An 18,631-nucleotide genomic window follows, 5' to 3' on the forward strand; every position below is an offset into this window, starting at 1 on the left:
TCGGGGACGGGGCACGCGGTGGCACCGTGCATTAAACCTGTCCCAGCCTGCAGTGTCCCCCTGTCCTGCGGCCTCGGGGGTCTCCGCGCTGCTCAGCACCCGGCACGGCGCTGTCCTTCGCCCCTGGGGACAGCGGGGACACGGGCAGTGGTGGCGTGGAGCAGCCAGCAGGGCCCTGTCTGGTCCCCGGGGGTGGCAGGCGGGCGATGGCGCGGGAAGGAGAGCCCTGAGAGCGGAGCCAGCGCTGCGTTTACTGCGGAGCGGGGACAGCCGGGGGCGGGGGACACGTCCGGGACCCTCCTTGGTCACACGGGGCCGGGGGGTGACGAGCGGGGGGGGCCGTGGCAGCGTCCATCGGTGCTGAGGTGCCTGGGAAGGGGACACGGAGCGGGGGCTGTGATGGGATCCCCGTGTCCCCATCCCGGGCTGTCCCCAGGGCTGTCCCCAGGTGTCCCCAGGTGTCCCCAGGGCTGTCCCCAGGTGTCCCCAGGGCTGTCCCCAGGCTGTCCCCAGGTGTCCCCAGGTGTCCCCAGGGCTGTCCCCAGGTGTCCCCAGGGCTGTCCCCAGGTGTCCCCAGGGCTGTCCCCAGGGCTGTCCCCATCCCGGGCTGTCCCCACAGGGTGTCCCAGCGTGTCCCCAGGGCTGTCCCCAGGGCTGTCCCCAGGTGTCCCCAGGTGTCCCCAGGTGTCCCCAGGCTGTCCCCAGGTGTCCCCAGGTGTCCCCAGGCTGTCCCCGTACCCACCTAGGCTGGCAGTCCCCGGGAGAAGGCGAACATTCCGGGCAGGTACGGCGTGTCCCCGCCTTTCCCGGCCTCCTCCACCGCCCGGCACTCGGCTTCGTCCCGCTGCCGGATCTCCTGCGGGCACAGCAGGGGCTGGCACCGGCCGGGGACACCGGGGGGACACCGGGGGACACCGGGGGACACTGGGGGCACCTCACCTTGGCCGCCAGGTGGTGGCTGGGGCCGCAGTTGTGGTACTTGTCCAGCACCTTGGGGACGTCACCGGTGTCGAACTTGTAGCAGGCCAGGCAGGTCGGCTTCCGCTGGGGACACGGTGGGATGTCACCTCCGGGACCCCTGGGGACCCTCTGGCACCAACCAGCGTCCCCTGTGCCCCACGCTAGCACCGCAGCAGCACGGGGGGGCGGCAGGGGTCTGCGGGAGGCTGAGGGGCTGTGAGACCCCAGGGATGGGCCCAGGGGAGAGGGGACACCCAGGGATGGACCCCAAGAGAGAGGGGACACCCAGGGATGGACCCCAAGGGAGAGGGGACACCCAGGGATGGACCCCAAGGGAGAGGGGACACCCTGGGACATGTCCCAGGGGAGAGGGGACACCCCAGGGATGGGCCCCAAGGGAGAGGGGACACCCAGGGATGGACCCCAGGGGAGAGGGGACACCCGGGGATGGACCCCAAGGGAGAGGGGACACCCTGGGACATGTCCCAGGGGAGAGGGGACACCCCAGGGATGGACCCCAAGAGAGAGGGGACACCCAGGGATGGACCCCAGGGGAGAGGGGACACCCAGGGATGGACCCCAGGGGAGAGGGGACACCCAGGGATGGACCCCAGGGGAGAGGGGACACCCAGGGATGGACCCCAAGAGAGAGGGGACCCCAGGATATGCCCCAGGGGAGAGGGGACCCCAGGATATGCCCCAAGGGAGAGGGGACACCCAGGGATGGACCCCAAGGGAGAGGGGACACCCTGGGATGGGCCCAGGGGAGAGGGGACACCCGGGGATGGACCCCAAGAGAGAGGGGACACCCAGGGATGGACCCCAAGGGAGAGGGGACACCCAGGGATGGACCCCAAGAGAGAGGGGACACCCAGGGATGGACCCCAAGAGAGAGGGGACACCCGGGGATGGACCCCAAGGGAGAGGGGACACCCCAGGACATGCCCCAGGGGATGGGGACACCCCAGGACATGTCCCAAGGGAGAGGGGACCCCAGGATATGCCCCAGGGGATGGGGACAGCTTGGCACATGTCCTGAGGGAAGGGGCAAGGCTCCAGGATGTGCCCAGGGGAGATGGGACCACCCTGGGATGTGCCCAAGGGAGATGGCAGCACCCTGGGTGTGTCCGGGGAGATGGGACCACCCTGGCTGTGCCCAAGGGAGATGGGACCACCCTGGGTGTGTCTGGGGAGATGGGACCACCCTGGGTGTCCAGGGGAGATGGGACCACCCTGGCTGTGCCCAAGGGAGATGGGACCACCCTGGGTGTGTCCGGGGAGATGGGACCACCCTGGGATGTGCCAGGGGAGATGGGACCACCCTGGGTGTGCCCACGGGAGATGGGACCACCCTGGGTGTGCCCACGGGAGATGGGACCACCCTGGGTGTGCCCAAGGGAGATGGGACCACCCTGGGATGTCCCGGGGAGATGGGACCACCCTGGCTGTGCCCAAGGGAGATGGGACCACCCTGGGATGTGCCAGGGGAGATGGCAGCACCCTGGCTGTGCCAGGAGAGATGGGACCACCCTGGGATGTGCCCGGGGATATGGGACCACCCTGGGTGTGTTCGGGGAGATGGCAGCACCCTGGGTGTGCCAGGGGAGATGGGACCACCCTGGCTGTGCCCGGGGGACACGGGACGCCCCCAGGGCCGGGCCAGGGTCCCTCACCCGGCTCTCCAGCTGCCGGCAGTGCCGCTGCGGCGCTCGCTTCCCACACGCCGTCTGTGCCAGGCCCAGCCGGAGCCGCACGAACGTCCCCGAGGGGTCCTCCTGGGAAACGGGGACAGGCCCTGGACTCCCCCGAGGGATCCCCACCTCTGGGCACCCCAAACCCCTCACACAGCCCCTGGCGACACCCCAAACCCCAGGAGTGACCCCAAACCCTGGGGGAGAGCCTGAACCCCACAGACTCCAACCCCTGAGAGGGACCCCAGAGCTCCCACGGGAGCCCCAAATACCAGGAGGGACCCTGAACCCCCAGAGTGATCCTGAACCCCGAGAGTGATCCTGAACCCCGAGAGTGATCCTGAACCCCAAGAGTGATCCTGAACCCCGAGAGTGATCCTGAACCCCCAGAGTGATCCTGAACCCCAGGAGTGATCCTGAACCCCAAGAGTGATCCTGAACCCTGGGGGGGACCCTGAACCCCGAGAGTGATCCTGAACCCCGGGAGTGATCCTGAACCCCCAGAGTGATCCTGAACCCCGAGAGTGATCCTGAACCCCCAGAGTGATCCTGAACCCCGAGAGTGATCCTGAACCCCCAGAGTGATCCTGAACCCCGAGAGTGATCCTGAACCCCCAGAGTGATCCTGAACCCCCAGAGTGATCCTGAACCCCGAGAGTGATCCTGAACCCCGAGAGTGATCCTGAGCCCCCAGAGTGATCCTGAACCCCGAGAGTGATCCTGAACCCTGGGGGGATCCTGAACCCCCAGAGTGATCCTGAACCCCGAGAGTGATCCTGAACCCCGAGAGTGATCCTGAACCCTGGGGGGGACCCTGAACCCCGAGAGGGATCCTGAACCCCGAGAGTGATCCTGAACCCCCAGAGTGATCCTGAACCCCGAGAGTGATCCTGAACCCCGAGAGTGATCCTGAACCCCCAGAGTGATCCTGAACCCCGAGAGTGATCCTGAACCCCGAGAGTGATCCTGAACCCCCAGAGTGATCCTGAACCCCGAGAGTGATCCTGACCCCCCGGAGTGATCCTGAACCCCGAGAATGATCCTGAACCCCGAGAGTGATCCTGAACCCCGAGAGTGATCCTGAACCCCGAGAGTGATCCTGAACCCCGAGAGTGATCCTGAACCCCCAGAGTGATCCTGAACCCCAGAGACCCTCAGGTCAGTCCATCCCAGGAATGCCCCCGGGTGGCTCCGAGATGGGCAAGGGGCCCAGGGTGGGGGTCCCTGGAGCCCCGGGCAAGGGGCCCAGGGTGGGGGTCCCTGGGGCCCCGGCTCTTCCCGGACACGGGGCAGTGTCCAGGGTCAGCCCGGGATGGACCCGGGGCACCGGGGTCAGCTCGGATCCGTTAATGAATAACCGAGCTCAGCCCGGCCAGCAGCGCCGATCCCGGGGCACCCCCGGTCACCCCCGGTCACCCTCGGCCACCCCCGGTCACCCCCGGACCCCCCCGGCCACCCCCGGACCCCCCGGTCACCCTCGGCCACCCCCGGACCCCCCGGACCCCCCGGCCACACCCGGCCACCCCCGGCCACCCCCGGCCACCCCCGGCCACCCCCGGTCACCCCCGGCCACCCCCGGCCACCCCCGGCCACCCCCGGCCACCCCCGGCCACCCCCGGACACCCCCGGACACCCCCGGTCACCCCCGGCCACCCCCGGCCACCCCCGGACACCCCCGGCCACCCCCGGACACCCCCGGTTCCCCCCGGTCACCCCCGGACCCCCCCGGTCACCCCCGTTCCCTCTGGGACCCCCAATCCCCTCCCCAACCCTCTCCCCGTTCCCTCTGGGACCCCCAATCCCCCCCTCTCCCGGTTCCCCCCGGGACCCCCCCGTTCCCGAGCTGCCCCCCGGTCCCGGTCCCTGCTGCTCCCGTGCTCGGTGACCCCGCTCGCCACGGGGCCACCCCCGGGGCTCCCACCGTGACCCCCTCGCGGCTCCGGTGGCCCCCGAAAGCCCAAACGGCAGCTGCCGGTGCCCGGGGCTGCTCAGCCCCTCGGGGACCCCTCCCCATTCCCGTGGCCGTGCCGGATCCCGGTGCCGGATCCCGGTTCCCGGTGCCGGTTCCCGGTGCCGGTTCCCGGTGCCGGATCCCGGTGCCGGATCCCGGTGCCATTCCCGTTCCCGGTGCCGGTTCCCGGTTCCCGGTTCCCGTTCCCGTTCTCGGTTCCCGGTGCCATTCCCGTTCCCGTTCCCGGTTCCCGGTTCCCGGTTCCCGTTCCCGGTGCCCGTTCCCGTTCCCGGTTCCCGTTCCCGGTGCCCGTTCCCGGTGCCGGTTCCCGTTCCCGGTGCCATTCCCGTTCCCGTTCCCGGTTCCCGTTCCCGATCCCGTTCCCGTTCCCGGTTCCCGTTCCCGGTGCCGGTTCCCGTTCCCGTTCCCGGTTCCCGGTTCCCGTTCCCGGTGCCGGTTCCCGTTCCCGGTGCCGGTTCCCGTTCCCGGTTCCCGTTCCCGTTCCCGGTTCCCGTTCCCGTTCCCGTTCCCGTTCCCGGTTCCCGTTCCCGGTTCCCGTTCCCGTTCCCGGTTCCCGGTTCCCTTTCCCGGTTCCCGTTCCCGTTCCCGGTGCCCGTTCCCGGTGCCGGTTCCCGGTTCCCGTTCCCGTTCCCGGTTCCCGTTCCCGGTTCCCGTTCCCGTTCCCGGTTCCCGTTCCCGGTTCCCGTTCCCGGTTCCCGTTCCCGTTCCCGTTCCCGGTTCCCGTTCCCGTTCCCGGTTCCCGGTTCCCGTTCCCGTTCCCGTTCCCGGTTCCCGTTCCCGTTCCCGGTGCCGGTTCCCGTTCCCGTTCCCGGTTCCCGTTACTCACCCTCTCGATGACCCCGTCCACCTCCCGCTCCTTGAAGAGGAAGTGCACGTTGCTGCGCCCGTGGAAATATTCCAGCACATCCCGGACCACGCGCCGCTGGAGCGGGGACTGGCCCGCGGCCACCGCGGCCACCGCGGCCACCGCCAGGGCCAGCGGCAGCCACAGGGACACCGGGAGCCTCATCCCGCCGGGAACGGCCGCACCGAGCCGCGGGCCGCGGGCGTCGGGCTGGCACGAGCCCATTTCCTGGGATCTGCCCCCAAATCCGCCCCCGGCACGGCCCCGCGGGGCCCGGGAGGAGGGGCTGGGATGGGAGAATAACGGGAGAATAACGGGAAAATAACGGGAAAATAACGGGATAATAACGGGATAATAACGGGAGAATAACGGGAAAATAACGGGATAATAACGGGGTAATAACGGGAAAATAACGGGGTAATAACGGGATAATAACGGGGTAATAACGGGATAATAACGGGATAATAACGGGAAAATAACGGGATAATAACGGGAAAATAACGGGATAATAACGGGAAAATAATGGGGTAATAACGGGAAAATAACGGGGTAATAACAGGGTAATAACGGGAAAATAACAGGATAATAACGGGATAATAACGGGATAATAACGGGAAAATAACGGGATAATAACGGGAAAATAACGGGATAATAACAGGATAATAACGGGAAAATAACGGGATAATAACGGGAAAATAACGGGATAATAACGGGATAATAACGGGAAAATAACGGGATAATAACGGGGTAATAACGGGATAATAACGGGGTAATAACGGGGTAATAACGGGATAATAACGGGATAATAACGGGATAATAACGGGGTAATAACGGGATAATAATGGTATAATAACGGGAAAATAATGGGGTAATAACGGGATAATAATGGGGTAATAATGGGGTAATAATGGGGTAATAATGGGGTAATAATGGGGTAATAACGGGACCATGGGATGGGATTATGGAGAGACCCCGGGAATGGCGTTGGGGCCTCCAGGGAGCCACATCCTGACTCGGGAGCAGCTCCAGGGACCGGGCCTGACCCCGGGAACGGCTCCTGGGCACCGGGAACGGCTCCTGGGCACCGGGAACGGCTCCTGACCCCGGGAACGGCTCCTGACCCCAGGAACGGCTCCTGACCCCGGGAACGGCTCCTGAGCACCGGGAACGGCTCCTGACCCCGGGAACGGCTCCCGACCCCGGGAACGGCTCCTGACCCCAGGAACGGCTCCCGACCCCGGGAACGGCTCCTGAGCACCGGGAACGGCTCCCGACCCCAGGAACGGCTCCCGACCCCGGGAACGGCTCCTGACCCCGGGAACGGCTCCTGAGCACCGGGACCGGCTCCTGACCCCAGGAACGGCTCCCGACCCCGGGAACGGCTCCCGACCCCGGGAACGGCTCCTGACCCCAGGAACGGCTCCCGACCCCGGGAACGGCTCCTGAGCACCGGGAACGGCTCCTGACCCCGGGAACGGCTCCTGACCCCGGGAACGGCTCCTGACCCCGGGAACGGCTCCTGACCCCGGGAACGGCTCCTGAGCACCGGGAACGGCTCCTGACCCCAGGAACGGCTCCTGAGCACCGGGAACGGCTCCTGACCCCGGGAACGGCTCCTGAGCACCGGGAATGGCTCCTGACCCCGGGAACGGCTCCTGGGCACCGGGAACGGCTCCTGACCCCGGGAACGGCTCCTGACCCCGGGAACGGCTCCTGAGCACCGGGAACGGCTCCTGACCCCGGGAACGGCTCCTGACCCCGGGAACGGCTCCTGAGCACCGGGAACGGCTCCTGACCCCGGGAACGGCTCCAGAGCACCGGGAACGGCTCCTGACCCCGGGAACGGCTCCTGAGCACCGGGAACGGCTCCTGACCCCGGGAACGGCTCCTGACCCCGGGAACGGCTCCTGAGCACCGGGAACGGCTCCTGACCCCGGGAACGGCTCCTGAGCACCGGGAACGGCTCCTGGGCACCGGGAACGGCTCCTGAGCACCGGGAACGGCTCCTGGGCACCGGGAACGGCTCCTGACCCCGGGAACGGTTCCTGACCCCGGGAACGGCTCCTGAGCACCGGGAACGGCTCCTGACCCCGGGAACGGCTCCTGACCCCGGGAACGGCTCCTGAGCACCGGGAACGGCTCCTGGGCACCGGGAACGGCTCCTGACCCCGGGAACGGTTCCTGACCCCGGGAACGGCTCCTGACCCCGGGAACGGCTCCTGACCCCGGGAACGGCTCCTGAGCACCGGGAACGGCTCCTGGGCACCGGGAACGGCTCCTGACCCCGGGAACGGCTCCTGACCCCGGGAACGGCTCCTGAGCACCAGGAACGGCTCCTGGGCACCGGGAACGGCTCCTGACCCCGGGAACGGTTCCTGACCCCGGGAACGGCTCCTGAGCACCGGGAACGGTTCCTGACCCCGGGAACGGCTCCTGAGCACCGGGAACGGCTCCCGACCCCGGGAACGGCTCCTGAGCACCGGGAACGGCTCCTGAGCACCGGGAACGGCTCCTGGGCACCGGGACCGGGCCAGACCCCGGGAACGGCTCCAGAGCACCGGGAACGGCTCCTGAGCACCGGGACCGGCTCCTGACCCCGGGAACGGCTCCTGACCCCGGGAATGGCTCCTGTCCCCACAATGGCTCCTGTCCCCAGGAATGGCTCCTGTCCCTGGGCATGGCTCCTGTCCCCAGTCACACTGTCCCCGGTCACACTGTCCCCGGTCACGGCTCCTGTCCCCGGTCACGCTGTCCCTGGAACCCGACCCTGTCCCGGGAATGCCCCGCAGCCTGGAACAGCCTCCTGCTCTCCCGGGTCCCCTCGCCCCGGTGTCCCCTCCCGGGAGCACGGCGGGGAGGGAGGTGATGAAGGACGGGGGGTGACATCCGGAGCTGTGGGGGACACTGGGGGGACACGGGGGGGACACGGGGGGGACACGGGGGGCGCGGGTGGCACGGGGAAGCACTGGGAGGTTACTGGGAGGCACTGGGGCTGTACTGGGGGACACTGGGTGACACTGGGGGGACACGGGGTGACACTAGGGGACACTGGGAAGTACTGGGGTGACACTGGGGTGACAATGGGGTGACACTGGGTGACCATGGGGGACACTGCGGGACACTAGGGGACACTGGGAAGTACTGGGGTGACACTGGGGTGACATTGGGGTGACATTGGGTGACACTGGGTGACACTGGGGTGACACTGGGTGACAGTGGGGTGACACTGGGGTGACAGTGGGGTGACACTGGTTGACACTGGATGACACTGGGTGACATTGGGTGACACTGGGTGACACTGGGTGACATTGGGTGACACTGGGTGACACTGGGGTGACAGTGGGGTGACAGTAGGGTGACAATGAGGTGATACTGGGTGACAATGGGTGACACTGGGTGACAGTTGGGGTGACATTGGGTGACACTGGGTGACAGTGGGGTGACACTGGGTGACACTGGGTGACACTGGGTGACACTGGGGTGACAATGGGGTGACACTGGGGTGACATTGGGGTGACATTGGGTGACACTGGGTGACACTGGGGTGACACTGGGTCACACTAGGGGACACTGGGGTGACACTGGGTGACACTGGGGTGACACTGGTTGACACTGGATGACACTGGATGACACTGGGTGACATTGGGTGACACTGGGTGACACTGGGGTGACAGTGGGTGATACTGGGTGACACTGGGTGACACTGGGGTGACAGGGGGTGACACTGGGGTGACAATGGGGTGACACTGGGTGACATTGGGTAACACTGGGTGGCACTGGGTGACATTGGGTGGCACTGGGTGACAATGGGCTGACACTGGGTGACATTGGGTGACACTGGGTGACACTGGGTTACACTAGGGTGACACTGGGTTACACTAGGGGACACTGGGTGGCACTGGGTGACACTGGGTGACATTGGCAGGCCGGGGTCCCTCCGGCCCCTCCCACCCCCTCGCGCCTGCGCTGTCCCCGGCCCCGCCCCCCGACCCGGAACGGGGCGCGGCCGCCGCTGACACCATTACGTCACCGGCGCGCTGACGTCACCGCGCGCCTGACGTCATCTCGGCTCTGGGCCGCGGCCGCCCGTGAGTTTCCCGGGGGGTCCTCGGGGGTCGCGGTCACGCGGCCGGGGGGCCCGGGGGCTCCGGGAGCGGGGGCCCGGCGGGGCCCGGGGGTGTCTGGGGGGTCCCGGTTGTGTGGGGGTGTCAGGAGCTGCCGGAGTCCCCGGGGGGCGGCGGGGCCGCGGCTTCCCCTGGAGGCCGGGGGCGCACGGGGGTCCCTGTGAGGCCCCCCGGGCTGCGGCCGGGCCCGAGGAGAGCGGGGATCCCCCCCGAGCCCCCCGGGCTGCGGCCGGGCCTGAGGAGAGCGGGGATCCCCCCCGAGCCCCCCGGGCTGCGGCCGGGCCCGAGGAGAGCGGGGATCCCCCCCGAGCCCCCCGGGCTGCGGCCCGCTGGCTCCGGGGCTGCTCCCGGTTCCCGGGGCTGTTCCCGGTTCCGTTCCCTGTTCCCGGGGCTGTTCCCGGGGCTGGTCCCGGTTCCCGGGGCTCTTCCCGGTGCTGCTTCCGGTTCCCGGGGCTCTTCCCGAGGCTATTCCCGGTCCTCGGGACTGTTCCCGGTTCCGTTCCCGGTTCCCGGGGCTGTTCCGGTTCCCGGTTCCATTCCCGGTTCCATTCCCGGTTCCCGGTTCCATTCCCGGTTCCGTTCCCGGTCCCCGGTTCCATTCCCGGTCCCCGGTTCCGTTCCCGGTTCCATTCCCGGTCCCCGGTTCCGTTCCCGGTTCCGTTCCCGGTTCCCGGTTCCATTCCCGGTCCCCGGTTCCGTTCCCGGTTCCGTTCCCGGTTCCATTCCCGGTCCCCGGTTCCGTTCCCGGTTCCGTTCCCGGTTCCATTCCCGGTCCCCGGTTCCGTTCCCGGTTCCGTTCCCGGTTCCCGGTTCCATTTCCGGTTCCGTTCCCGGTTCCCGGTTCCATTTCCGGTTCCGTTCCCGGTTCCGTTCCCGCTCCGATCACCGGAGGCTCCCGGTGCCTCCCAGCCGCCGCAGCCCCGGCCCGAACTACAGCTCCCAGCGCTCCCCGGTTCTCGCCGTTCCCGGCCGGATCCGGCCCCGCTCGGCGCCTTCCGCACCCCAAATTCCGGGGGGGGGCCGAGGCCGCCGGAGCCGCTCCGGGACTGCCGCGCTTCTCCGGCCCGCTCCCGGTTCCGATCCCGGTTCCGCTCCCGGTCCCGCTCCCGGTCCCGATCCCCCTCCCCGTTCCGATCCCGGTCCCGATCCCGCTCCCGGTCCCGGTTCCGATCCCGGTTCCGATCCCGCTCCCGGTCCCGATCCCGCTCCCGGTCCCGCTCCCGGTCCCGGTTCCGATCCCGCTCCCGGTCCCGCTCCCGGTCCCGCTCCCGGTTCCGATCCCGGTTCCGATCCCGCTCCCGGTTCCGATCCCGCTCCCGGTTCCGATCCCGCTCCCGATCCCGCTCCCGGTCCCGCTCCCGATCCCGGTTCCGATCCCGCTCCCGGTCCCGCTCCCGGTTCCGATCCCGGTTCCGATCCCGCTCCCGGTTCCGATCCCGCTCCCGGTTCCGCTCCCGCTCCCGCTCCCGGTTCCGATCCCGGTTCCGATCCCGCTCCCGGTTCCGATCCCGCTCCCGGTTCCGATCCCGCTCCCGGTCCCGCTCTCATCCCGCCCCTCCCGGTCCCGGTCCCGGTCCCGGTCCCGCTCTCATCCCGCCCCTCCCGCTCTCCCAGGACCCGCCGCGGCCATTTGAGGGACTCGGTGGCGGAAGGAGAGGAAGCGGCCGGGAAAGAACCGGGAAAGAACCGGGAAAGAACCGGGAGGGGCCGGGAGGGGCCCGGGGGGAGCGATGTCCGCGGGGGGCGCGCCCCAGGTACGGGGGGGGTCCCGGGGGGGATCCCGGGGGGTCCTGGGGGGGATCCGGGGGATCCGGGGGGGTCTGGGGGATCCCGGTGGGGATCCGGGGGGTCCTGGGGGGGTCCCGGGGTATCCGGGGGGGTTCCGGGGTGATCCCGGGGGAATCCGGGGAGGTTCCGGGAAGGTTCCGGGGGGGTTCCGGGGGGATCCCGGTGGGATTCCGGGGGGGTCTGAGGGGATCCCGGGGGGGTTCTGGGGGATCCCCGCTCCTCCGCCACCCCCGCACATCTGGGGGGGCTCCTGGGGGGGTTCCGGGGCTGGGGGCTTTGCCGATGGTTTTCCTCCACAATCCCTGGAGCCCCCCAGGAGTTTTTCCGGGAATTCGGCGCATTGGGAAGTCCCGGGGCACGGGGGGGCCCCACCCCCGGCGCTGCCTCCAGCGGGCTCCGGGGCTTTGGGGTCACGAGAGGAACTTTGGGGGCACGAGGGGAATCCGGGGGGGCCCGGGGGACTCGTGGGGTGCGGTGTCCCCGGAAAAGCGGGACCGGCTCCCCAGGAACGGCTTTGGGGCGTGGGCAGCGGGGACCGGGGGGACAGGGACCTCTTTGGGGGTCAGGGAGCTGGTTTGGGGGTCAGGGCTCTGGTTTGGGGGTCAGGGCTCTGGTTTGGGGGTCAGGGATCCCCTTTGGGGGTCAGGGCTCTGGTTTGGGGCTGAGGGCTCTGGTTTGGGGGTCAATTCTCTGGTTTGGGGGTCAATGCTCTGGTTTGGGGGTCAGGGCTCTGGTTTGGGGGTCAATGCTCTGGTTAGGGGGTCAGGGATCCCCTTTGGGGGTCAGGGCTCTGGTTTGGGGGTCAGTTCTCTGGTTTGGGGGTCAATGCTCTGGTTTGGGGAGCAGGGCTCTGGTTTGGGGGTCAATGCTCTGGTTTGGGGGTCAATTCTCTGGTTTGGGGGTCAATGCTCTGGTTTGGGGGTCAGGGCTCTGGTTTGGGGAGCAGGGCTCTGGTTTGGGGGTCAGGGCTCTGGTTTGGGGGTCAGGGCTCTGGTTTGGGGAGCAGGGATCTGGTTTGGGGGTCAGGGATCCTGTTTGGGGGTCAATGCTCTGGTTTGGGGGTCAGGGGTGTGAGCTCCATCCTGGAGCAAAGAACCCAGAGCTGATATTTGGGATGCAGGAGCAGGGGCACGATCCCTGTCCTTGGCCAGTGGCCAAACCCAGGGAAAGGTCCCCAAACGTCCCAAAACGGCCCCAAAACGCTGCTGAGCCGCTGCCCCCTCCCCAGCCCGCCCACGCCCTGGATCTGCTCCCGTACTCGCGGCTGAGCCCGGCGCCGCGGGCCGGATCCCAGCTGGATGCCGTCGGCGCCGAGCTCCCGTCGGATCCCTGCACAGGTGAGCGGCGCCGCGGGGAATTTTCCGCACGGGGCTCGCTGCATTTTTGTGGGAGCTTTGAAGCGGGAGGATGAAAGCGTCCCGGGGATTCCCGGCGATGGGAGAGGCTGCGGGAGGCTCCCGGGGCCCAGCGGCGGCTCCGTCCCCCCTCGCCCGCGGCCGGCTTTGGGGAGCGTCGCTGATGCCGCGCTGCCGGCTCCCCGCTCCCCAGGGTACCGCTTCTTCAAGCCGGGGGGTTTGTTCGGGATGAAGCCGCCGGAGGAGCCGTTCGGAGCCGCGCGGACGGGCCCGGAGGACTCCAAGGCTCTGGGCAGCCCCTGCGCCGGTGAGCGTGGGGCTGTGGGAACAGGGGAGCCGTGGGCTCGGGGGCTCGGGGGGAAACACGGCCCGGGATGGTCTGGGGGCGTTCTGGGCCAATTTAGGACTTTTTGGGGCCGGCTGGGGGCTGTTCTGAGCCAGTTTGGAGCAGTTTGAAGATCTTCTCCAGCCATTTTGGGCCGGTTTCAGCCATTTTGGAGCCGTTCTGGGCCAGTTCCCAGCCGTTTATGACCAATGCACGGTAACCCTGGGCCAGCTGGTGGCCATTGCGGGCCAGTTTTGCGAGCCACTTTTGGCCATTTCAGACGGGTTTTTGCCATTCTGAGCCGGCTGGGACCATTTTGGGACCCGAGTGTCACAAACCGAGGGGTTTGGGAGCCCTTCGGGGCGTCCCAGGTCCCCACGGTTCGGTGGTGAGGGGCCCACAAGGAAGGAGGGGGCCTGGCCCGGCTCCCCAACGCTCGGGACGGCCGGAGTTCCCCGGGAGCCGGGATAACACCGGCGTCTCTCCGGTGCAGTGGAGCCTGGGCGGGTGAGCAAGGTGGAACCCGAGGAGAAGCCCGGGATCGGCGCCGGCTCCCTGGAGCTGTTTCCGGCCGCGGGCGGCAGCTCCGGCCGCTGGTTCCCCGGCGGGCAGCGCGGCCCCGAGCCCCCCCGGGACCCCCCGGCTCCCCGCGCCGGCTGCTGGGGGGCCCAGGGGGGCGTCCCCGGCCCCTTCCGCTGCGCCCAGTGCGGGAAGGGCTTCCGGCAGAAGCAGAGCCTGGTGACGCACGAGCGCATCCACACCGGGGAGAAGCCGTTCCGCTGCGGGGACTGCGGGAAGAGCTTCAGCCAGCGGCCCAACCTGCTGACGCACCGGCGCGTGCACACGGGCGAGCGGCCCTTCCCCTGCGCCCAGTGCGGCAAGAGCTTCTCGCAGAAGGCCAACCTGCTGGCGCACCAGCGCATCCACGGCGCCCACCCCGACGAGGGCAAGGCGCGGGCGCGGGCGCCGGCGCGGGGCTGCCCCGAGGACGCGCCCTTCGTGTGCCCCGAGTGCGGGAAGAGCTTCCGGCAGAAGCCCAACCTCATCACGCACCGGCGCATCCACACGGGCGAGCGGCCCTTCTCCTGCTTCCTGTGCGGCCGCAGCTTCAACCAGAAAACCAACCTGGTGACGCACTACCGGGTGCACACAGGTGAGCGGCCCTTCGCCTGCGCCCAGTGCGGCAAGCGCTTCACCCAGAAAACCAACCTGGTCACGCACCAGAGCACCCACACCGACCTGCGCCCCTTCCCCTGCGCCCAGTGCCACAAGTGCTTCAAGGACAAGGTGTCCCTCAAGGCCCACCAGAAGACGCACATCCCCCGCCAGCGCCGCTGCCCCGCGCGCGGCCCGGCCCCCGCCGCGCCCTTCGGGGCCGCGCCCGCCCTGCTGCCCCCCGCGCCCGCCCCGCAGGACCCCGCTCCCTTCGCCCCGCTCCCGCCCGCCCCGAAGCTCCCCGAGGGCGCCGAGCTGTTCCCCGGCCCCGAGAAGGGCTTCCCGCCCCCGCCCCCGGGCGAGCCCCCCTTCCCCTGCGCCCACTGCGGCGACGGCTTCTGCCCCAAGGTGCCCCTGCTGCGGCCCCCCGAGGCGCCCTCCGCGCCCTTCGCCCCCGCCCCGCCCCTCCTGGGGCCCCTGGGGGCGCAGCCGGGGCCGGGGGATGCCGCGGCCCCCCCGGAGAAGCCCTTCATCTGCAACCAGTGCGGGAACAGCTTCGGGCTCTGGCTCGCCCTCGTCGCCCACCAGAAGAGCCACGCGGGGCACAAGCCGTGCCCCGGCGCGCCCCCCCCGGAGCCGGGCGCCGAGCAGCCCCCCGGGTCCCCCCCGGCGCGGGCGGGCGAGGGCCGGCCCTGGCCGTGCCCCGAGTGCGGGCGAGGCCTGGCGCAGTGCGAGCGGCCGCCGCGGCACGGGCACGGCGCCGGCGGGCGCGGCCCCTTCCGCTGCGACACCTGCGGCAAGCGCTTCAGCCTCAAAACCAACCTGGCCACCCACCAGCGCATCCACACAGGTGAGCGGCCCTTCACCTGCGGCGTCTGCGGCCGCCGCTTCAACCAGAAGGGCAACCTGGTGACGCACTACCGGGTGCACACGGGCGAGCGCCCCTTCGCCTGCGCCCAGTGCGGGAAGCGCTTCGCGCAGAAGCCCAACCTGCTGGCACACCAGAAGACGCACCTGGGCCGCCAGCCCTTCACCTGCCTCGAGTGCCCCAAGCGCTTCAAGAGCAAACTGTCCCTGCGGGTGCACCAGCGCGTGCACACCGGGACCCCCGGCCCGGCCCCCGGCGCCCTGGACCCCGCCGGGAGCCCCTTCCCCTGCGCGCTCTGCGGGGAGGCCTGCGCCGAGCACGGGGGGCTCCGGCCGGGCCACGGCGGCGCCGAGCGGCCCCACGGCTGCGGCGAGCAGCTGCACGGCTGCGCCAAGTGTCCCCACGGCTGCGGCGAGCGGCTCCACACCTGTGGCGAGCAGCGCCACGGCTGCGGCGAGCATCCTCACCCCTGTGCCGAGCATCCTCACCCCTGCGGCGAGCATCCTCACCCCTGCGGCGAGCATCCTCACCCCTGTGCCGAGCATCCTCACCCCTCCTGCGAGAGGCCCCACGCCTGCGGGCAGCCGCCCCCCTGCTCCGAGCGGCCGCCCCCCTGCGCTGAGTGTCCCAACCCCTGCGAGCAGCCCCACGCCTGCAGCAAGCGGCCCCACGCGTGCGCCGAGCATCCCCACACCTGCGGCGAGCATCCTCACCCCTGTGCCGAGCATCCCCACACCTGTGCCGAGCATCCCCACCCCTGTGCCGAGCATCCCCACCCCTGTGCCGAGCATCCTCACCCCTGTGCCGAGCATCCTCACCCCTGCAGTGAGCGGCCCCACGGCTGCGCCAAGCAGCCCCAGGCGTGCCCCGAGTGTCCCCACGCGTGCCCCGAGTGTCCCCACGCGTGCCCCGAGTGTCCCCACGGCTGCGCCGAGCGGCCCCACGCGTGCGCCGAGTGCGGGAAGCGCTTTCGGCAGAAGGTGAACCTGGCCGTGCACCTGCGGACGCACACCGGGGAGCGGCCGTTCCGCTGCGCCGACTGCGGCAAGGGCTTCAGCCAGAAGGCTCACCTGCTGCGGCACCGCCGCACCCACGGCCCCGGCCTGGCCCCGGCCTGCGCCGCCGGGGACCCCCTGCCCAAGGGCCCCGAGCCCCCCGCGCTGCTGCTGCCGCCCTGCTCCCGCGGGGCGCCCCCGGCGCGCCCCGACAGCCCCTCGGGCGCCGCCGACATCCTCCTGCAGCTGATGCAGGACGAGCCCCCGCCCGGCCCCGCCGCCCCGGCCCCGGTGCCCCCCTGTAAGTGCCCCGGGGCGGGCCCGAGCCCCCGGGCCCCGGGGCTGCCCCCGCCGTGCTGCTGCGCCGCCTGCCTGGCCCCGCGACCCCCCGAGCCCCCCCGCGGGCAGCTCTGGGCCAAGGCCGGGGGCTGCGCTCGGGCCTTCGAGGAGAAGCGAGGGCCGGGGGCGCCGGAGCGGGAGTGCGGCGAGGAGAAACCCCCCCCGTGCCCCGGCTGCCTGTGAGACCCCCGCTCCGGGACCCCCGCCCCGTGCCCCGGCTGCCTGTGAGACCCCCGCTCCGGGACCCCCGCCCCGTGCCCCGGCTGCCCGTGACCCCCCACACTGAAACCACACCGAGACCCCCGGCAGGGGCCGGCCCTGGGCCCTGCGCCCACCGCGGTGAACCTGGAGGAGGATGGAGCTGAGAGGATGGAGCCGAGGGGACACCGCCCAGGGGACACAGCCCAGGGGACACCGCCCAGGGGACACAGCCCAGGGGACACAGCCCAGGGACACCGCCCAGGGACACCGCCCAGGGGACACCGCCCAGGGGACACAGCCCAGGGGACACCGCCCCGGGGACACAGCCCAGGGGACACCGCCCAGGGGACACAGCCCAGGGGACACAGCCCAGGGACACCGCCCAGGGGACACCGCCCAGGGACACCGCCCAGGGACACCGCCCAGGGGACACCGCCCAGGGGACACCGCCCAGGGGACACAGCCCAGGGGACACCGCCCAGGGACACCGCCCAGGGGACACAGCCCAGGGGACACAGCCCAGGGACACCGCCCAGGGGACACCGCCCAGGGACACCGCCCAGGGACACAGCCCAGGGGACACCGCCCAGGGGACACCGCCCAGGGGACACAGCCCAGGGGACACAGCCCAGGGGACACCGCCCAGGGGACACAGCCCAGGGACACAGCCCAGGGGACACCGCCCAGGGGACGGAGCCCAGGGGACACCGCCCAGGGGACACCGCCCAGGGGACACAGCCCAGGGGACACCGCCCAGGGGCCGGATTCAGCTCCGGGACTCGGAGGAGCCCCCGGCAGGGAGTGGGGACAGCAGAGCCGGGACCCGCTCCTGGCCGGGGGAGACACCAAAGGGCGGCGGTGGCAGCGCTGGAGCCGGATCGGCCGCCTTGGCTCCAGGAGAGCTGGACACGGCCGAGCTGCATCCACTGCGGCCAGACTCGGCACCAGAGGGGCCCTCGGGGGCTCCCTCGGCTTCCAGAAGATTCCACGCTGTTCTGGATGGGTGGCATTGCTTTAAGGGCGCGGCTGGGACGGGAGCGCCGGGAGCGGCTGAGCCGGGGGGAGAGCGGGGAGCACCCGGGAAACGGCCGGGAAAAGCCGGGAAAAGAGCCGGGAGGGGCCGGGAAAAGAGCCGGAAAGGGCCGGGAAAAGAGCCTGGAAGGGCCGGGAAAAGAGCCGGGAGGGGCCGGGAAAAGAGCCGGAAAGGGCCGGGAAAAGAGCCGGAAAAGAGCCTGGAAGGGCCGGGAAGGACCGGGAAAACAGCCGGAAAAGAGCCGGGAAGGGCCGGAAAACAGCCGGGAAGGGCCGGGAAAAGCCGGGAAAACAGCCGGGAATACAGCCGGAAAAGGGCCGGGAATACAGCCGGGAAGGGCCGGAAAAGGGCCGGGAAAACAGCCGGAAAAGAGCCGGGAAAGGCCGGGAAAAGCCGGGAAGGGCCCCGGAGACGCCTCCGGAGCCGGGGGGATGGGGGGGCCGCTTGTGCTTCTGCTTGCTCTGGGTGACCGCGCTTGGGGACTCGGTGCTGGGTTTGGGATGGGGGTGCCGGGGGGGCCGGGGCCGCGGGAGGCTCCGGTGCCACGGGGGGCACGGGATGCTTCGCTGGGCTTTGTGTGGCGGCTCCGGGTCCCCCCGGCGTGCCAGAGCCGGGAGCCGCGCTCCGGACCGGGCTGCCACCGCTTCATCCCCGAGGGAACCGGAGCGACACCGGGACGGCCGCCCCGGGAGCCCCGGGCGGGCGGGGGTCCCGCCGCAGCCCCCCGCCCGCAGCTCCGCTCTCCGCAATTCCATTTTTTGAGTTATTTAAAATAAAAGCTTCTGATGGCTCTGCGGCTCCCGCTGCTCTCTCTGGGGTGGGCGGGGGGGGCCCGGGGGTCTCTCCGGAGCCTCAGTCCTGGCCTGAGCCCCGGGAAGGGCTCTGAGCCCTGGGCTGTGGCCGAGGGGCCGCCAGGACAGTGCCAGGACAGTGCCAGGACAGTGCCAGTGCCAGGACAGCGCCAGGACAGTGCCAGGACAG

General features: G+C 70.2%; 2 protein-coding genes across 3 annotated transcripts; one reads left to right on the forward strand and one right to left on the reverse strand.

The window, feature by feature from the left end:
* Nucleotides 1-232: 232 nt before the first annotated feature.
* Nucleotides 233-5,728, reverse strand: RARRES2 (retinoic acid receptor responder 2). The gene is made up of 5 exons (XM_086856011.1): nt 5,450-5,728; nt 2,634-2,735; nt 940-1,044; nt 743-856; nt 233-369 (listed from the first exon to the last, which is right to left on the reverse strand). Exons 1-4 carry the CDS (start codon nt 5,690-5,692, stop codon nt 743-745), a joined length of 564 nt encoding a protein of 187 aa, XP_086712137.1. The 5' UTR covers nt 5,693-5,728; the 3' UTR covers nt 233-369.
* A 3,770-nt stretch (nt 5,729-9,498) lies between these two features.
* On the forward strand, nt 9,499-18,440 carry LOC147656064 (uncharacterized). Of its 2 annotated transcripts, none has more exons than XM_086852187.1 (5): nt 9,499-9,555; nt 11,206-11,345; nt 12,500-12,716; nt 12,928-13,041; nt 13,553-18,440. In XM_086852187.1, exons 2-5 carry the CDS (start codon nt 11,322-11,324, stop codon nt 16,597-16,599), a joined length of 3,402 nt encoding a protein of 1,133 aa, XP_086708313.1. In that variant the 5' UTR covers nt 9,499-9,555; nt 11,206-11,321; the 3' UTR covers nt 16,600-18,440. The 2 variants fall into 2 exon arrangements, with proteins under 2 accessions (XP_086708313.1, XP_086708412.1); XM_086852286.1 differs by having other exon boundaries at nt 12,608-12,716.
* Nucleotides 18,441-18,631: the final 191 nt, after the last annotated feature.

This window comes from Cyanistes caeruleus, chromosome 1 (genome assembly GCF_971803275.1).
Source record: "Cyanistes caeruleus chromosome 1, bCyaCae1.hap1.1, whole genome shotgun sequence".
Classification (NCBI taxonomy): domain Eukaryota; kingdom Metazoa; phylum Chordata; class Aves; order Passeriformes; family Paridae; genus Cyanistes; species Cyanistes caeruleus.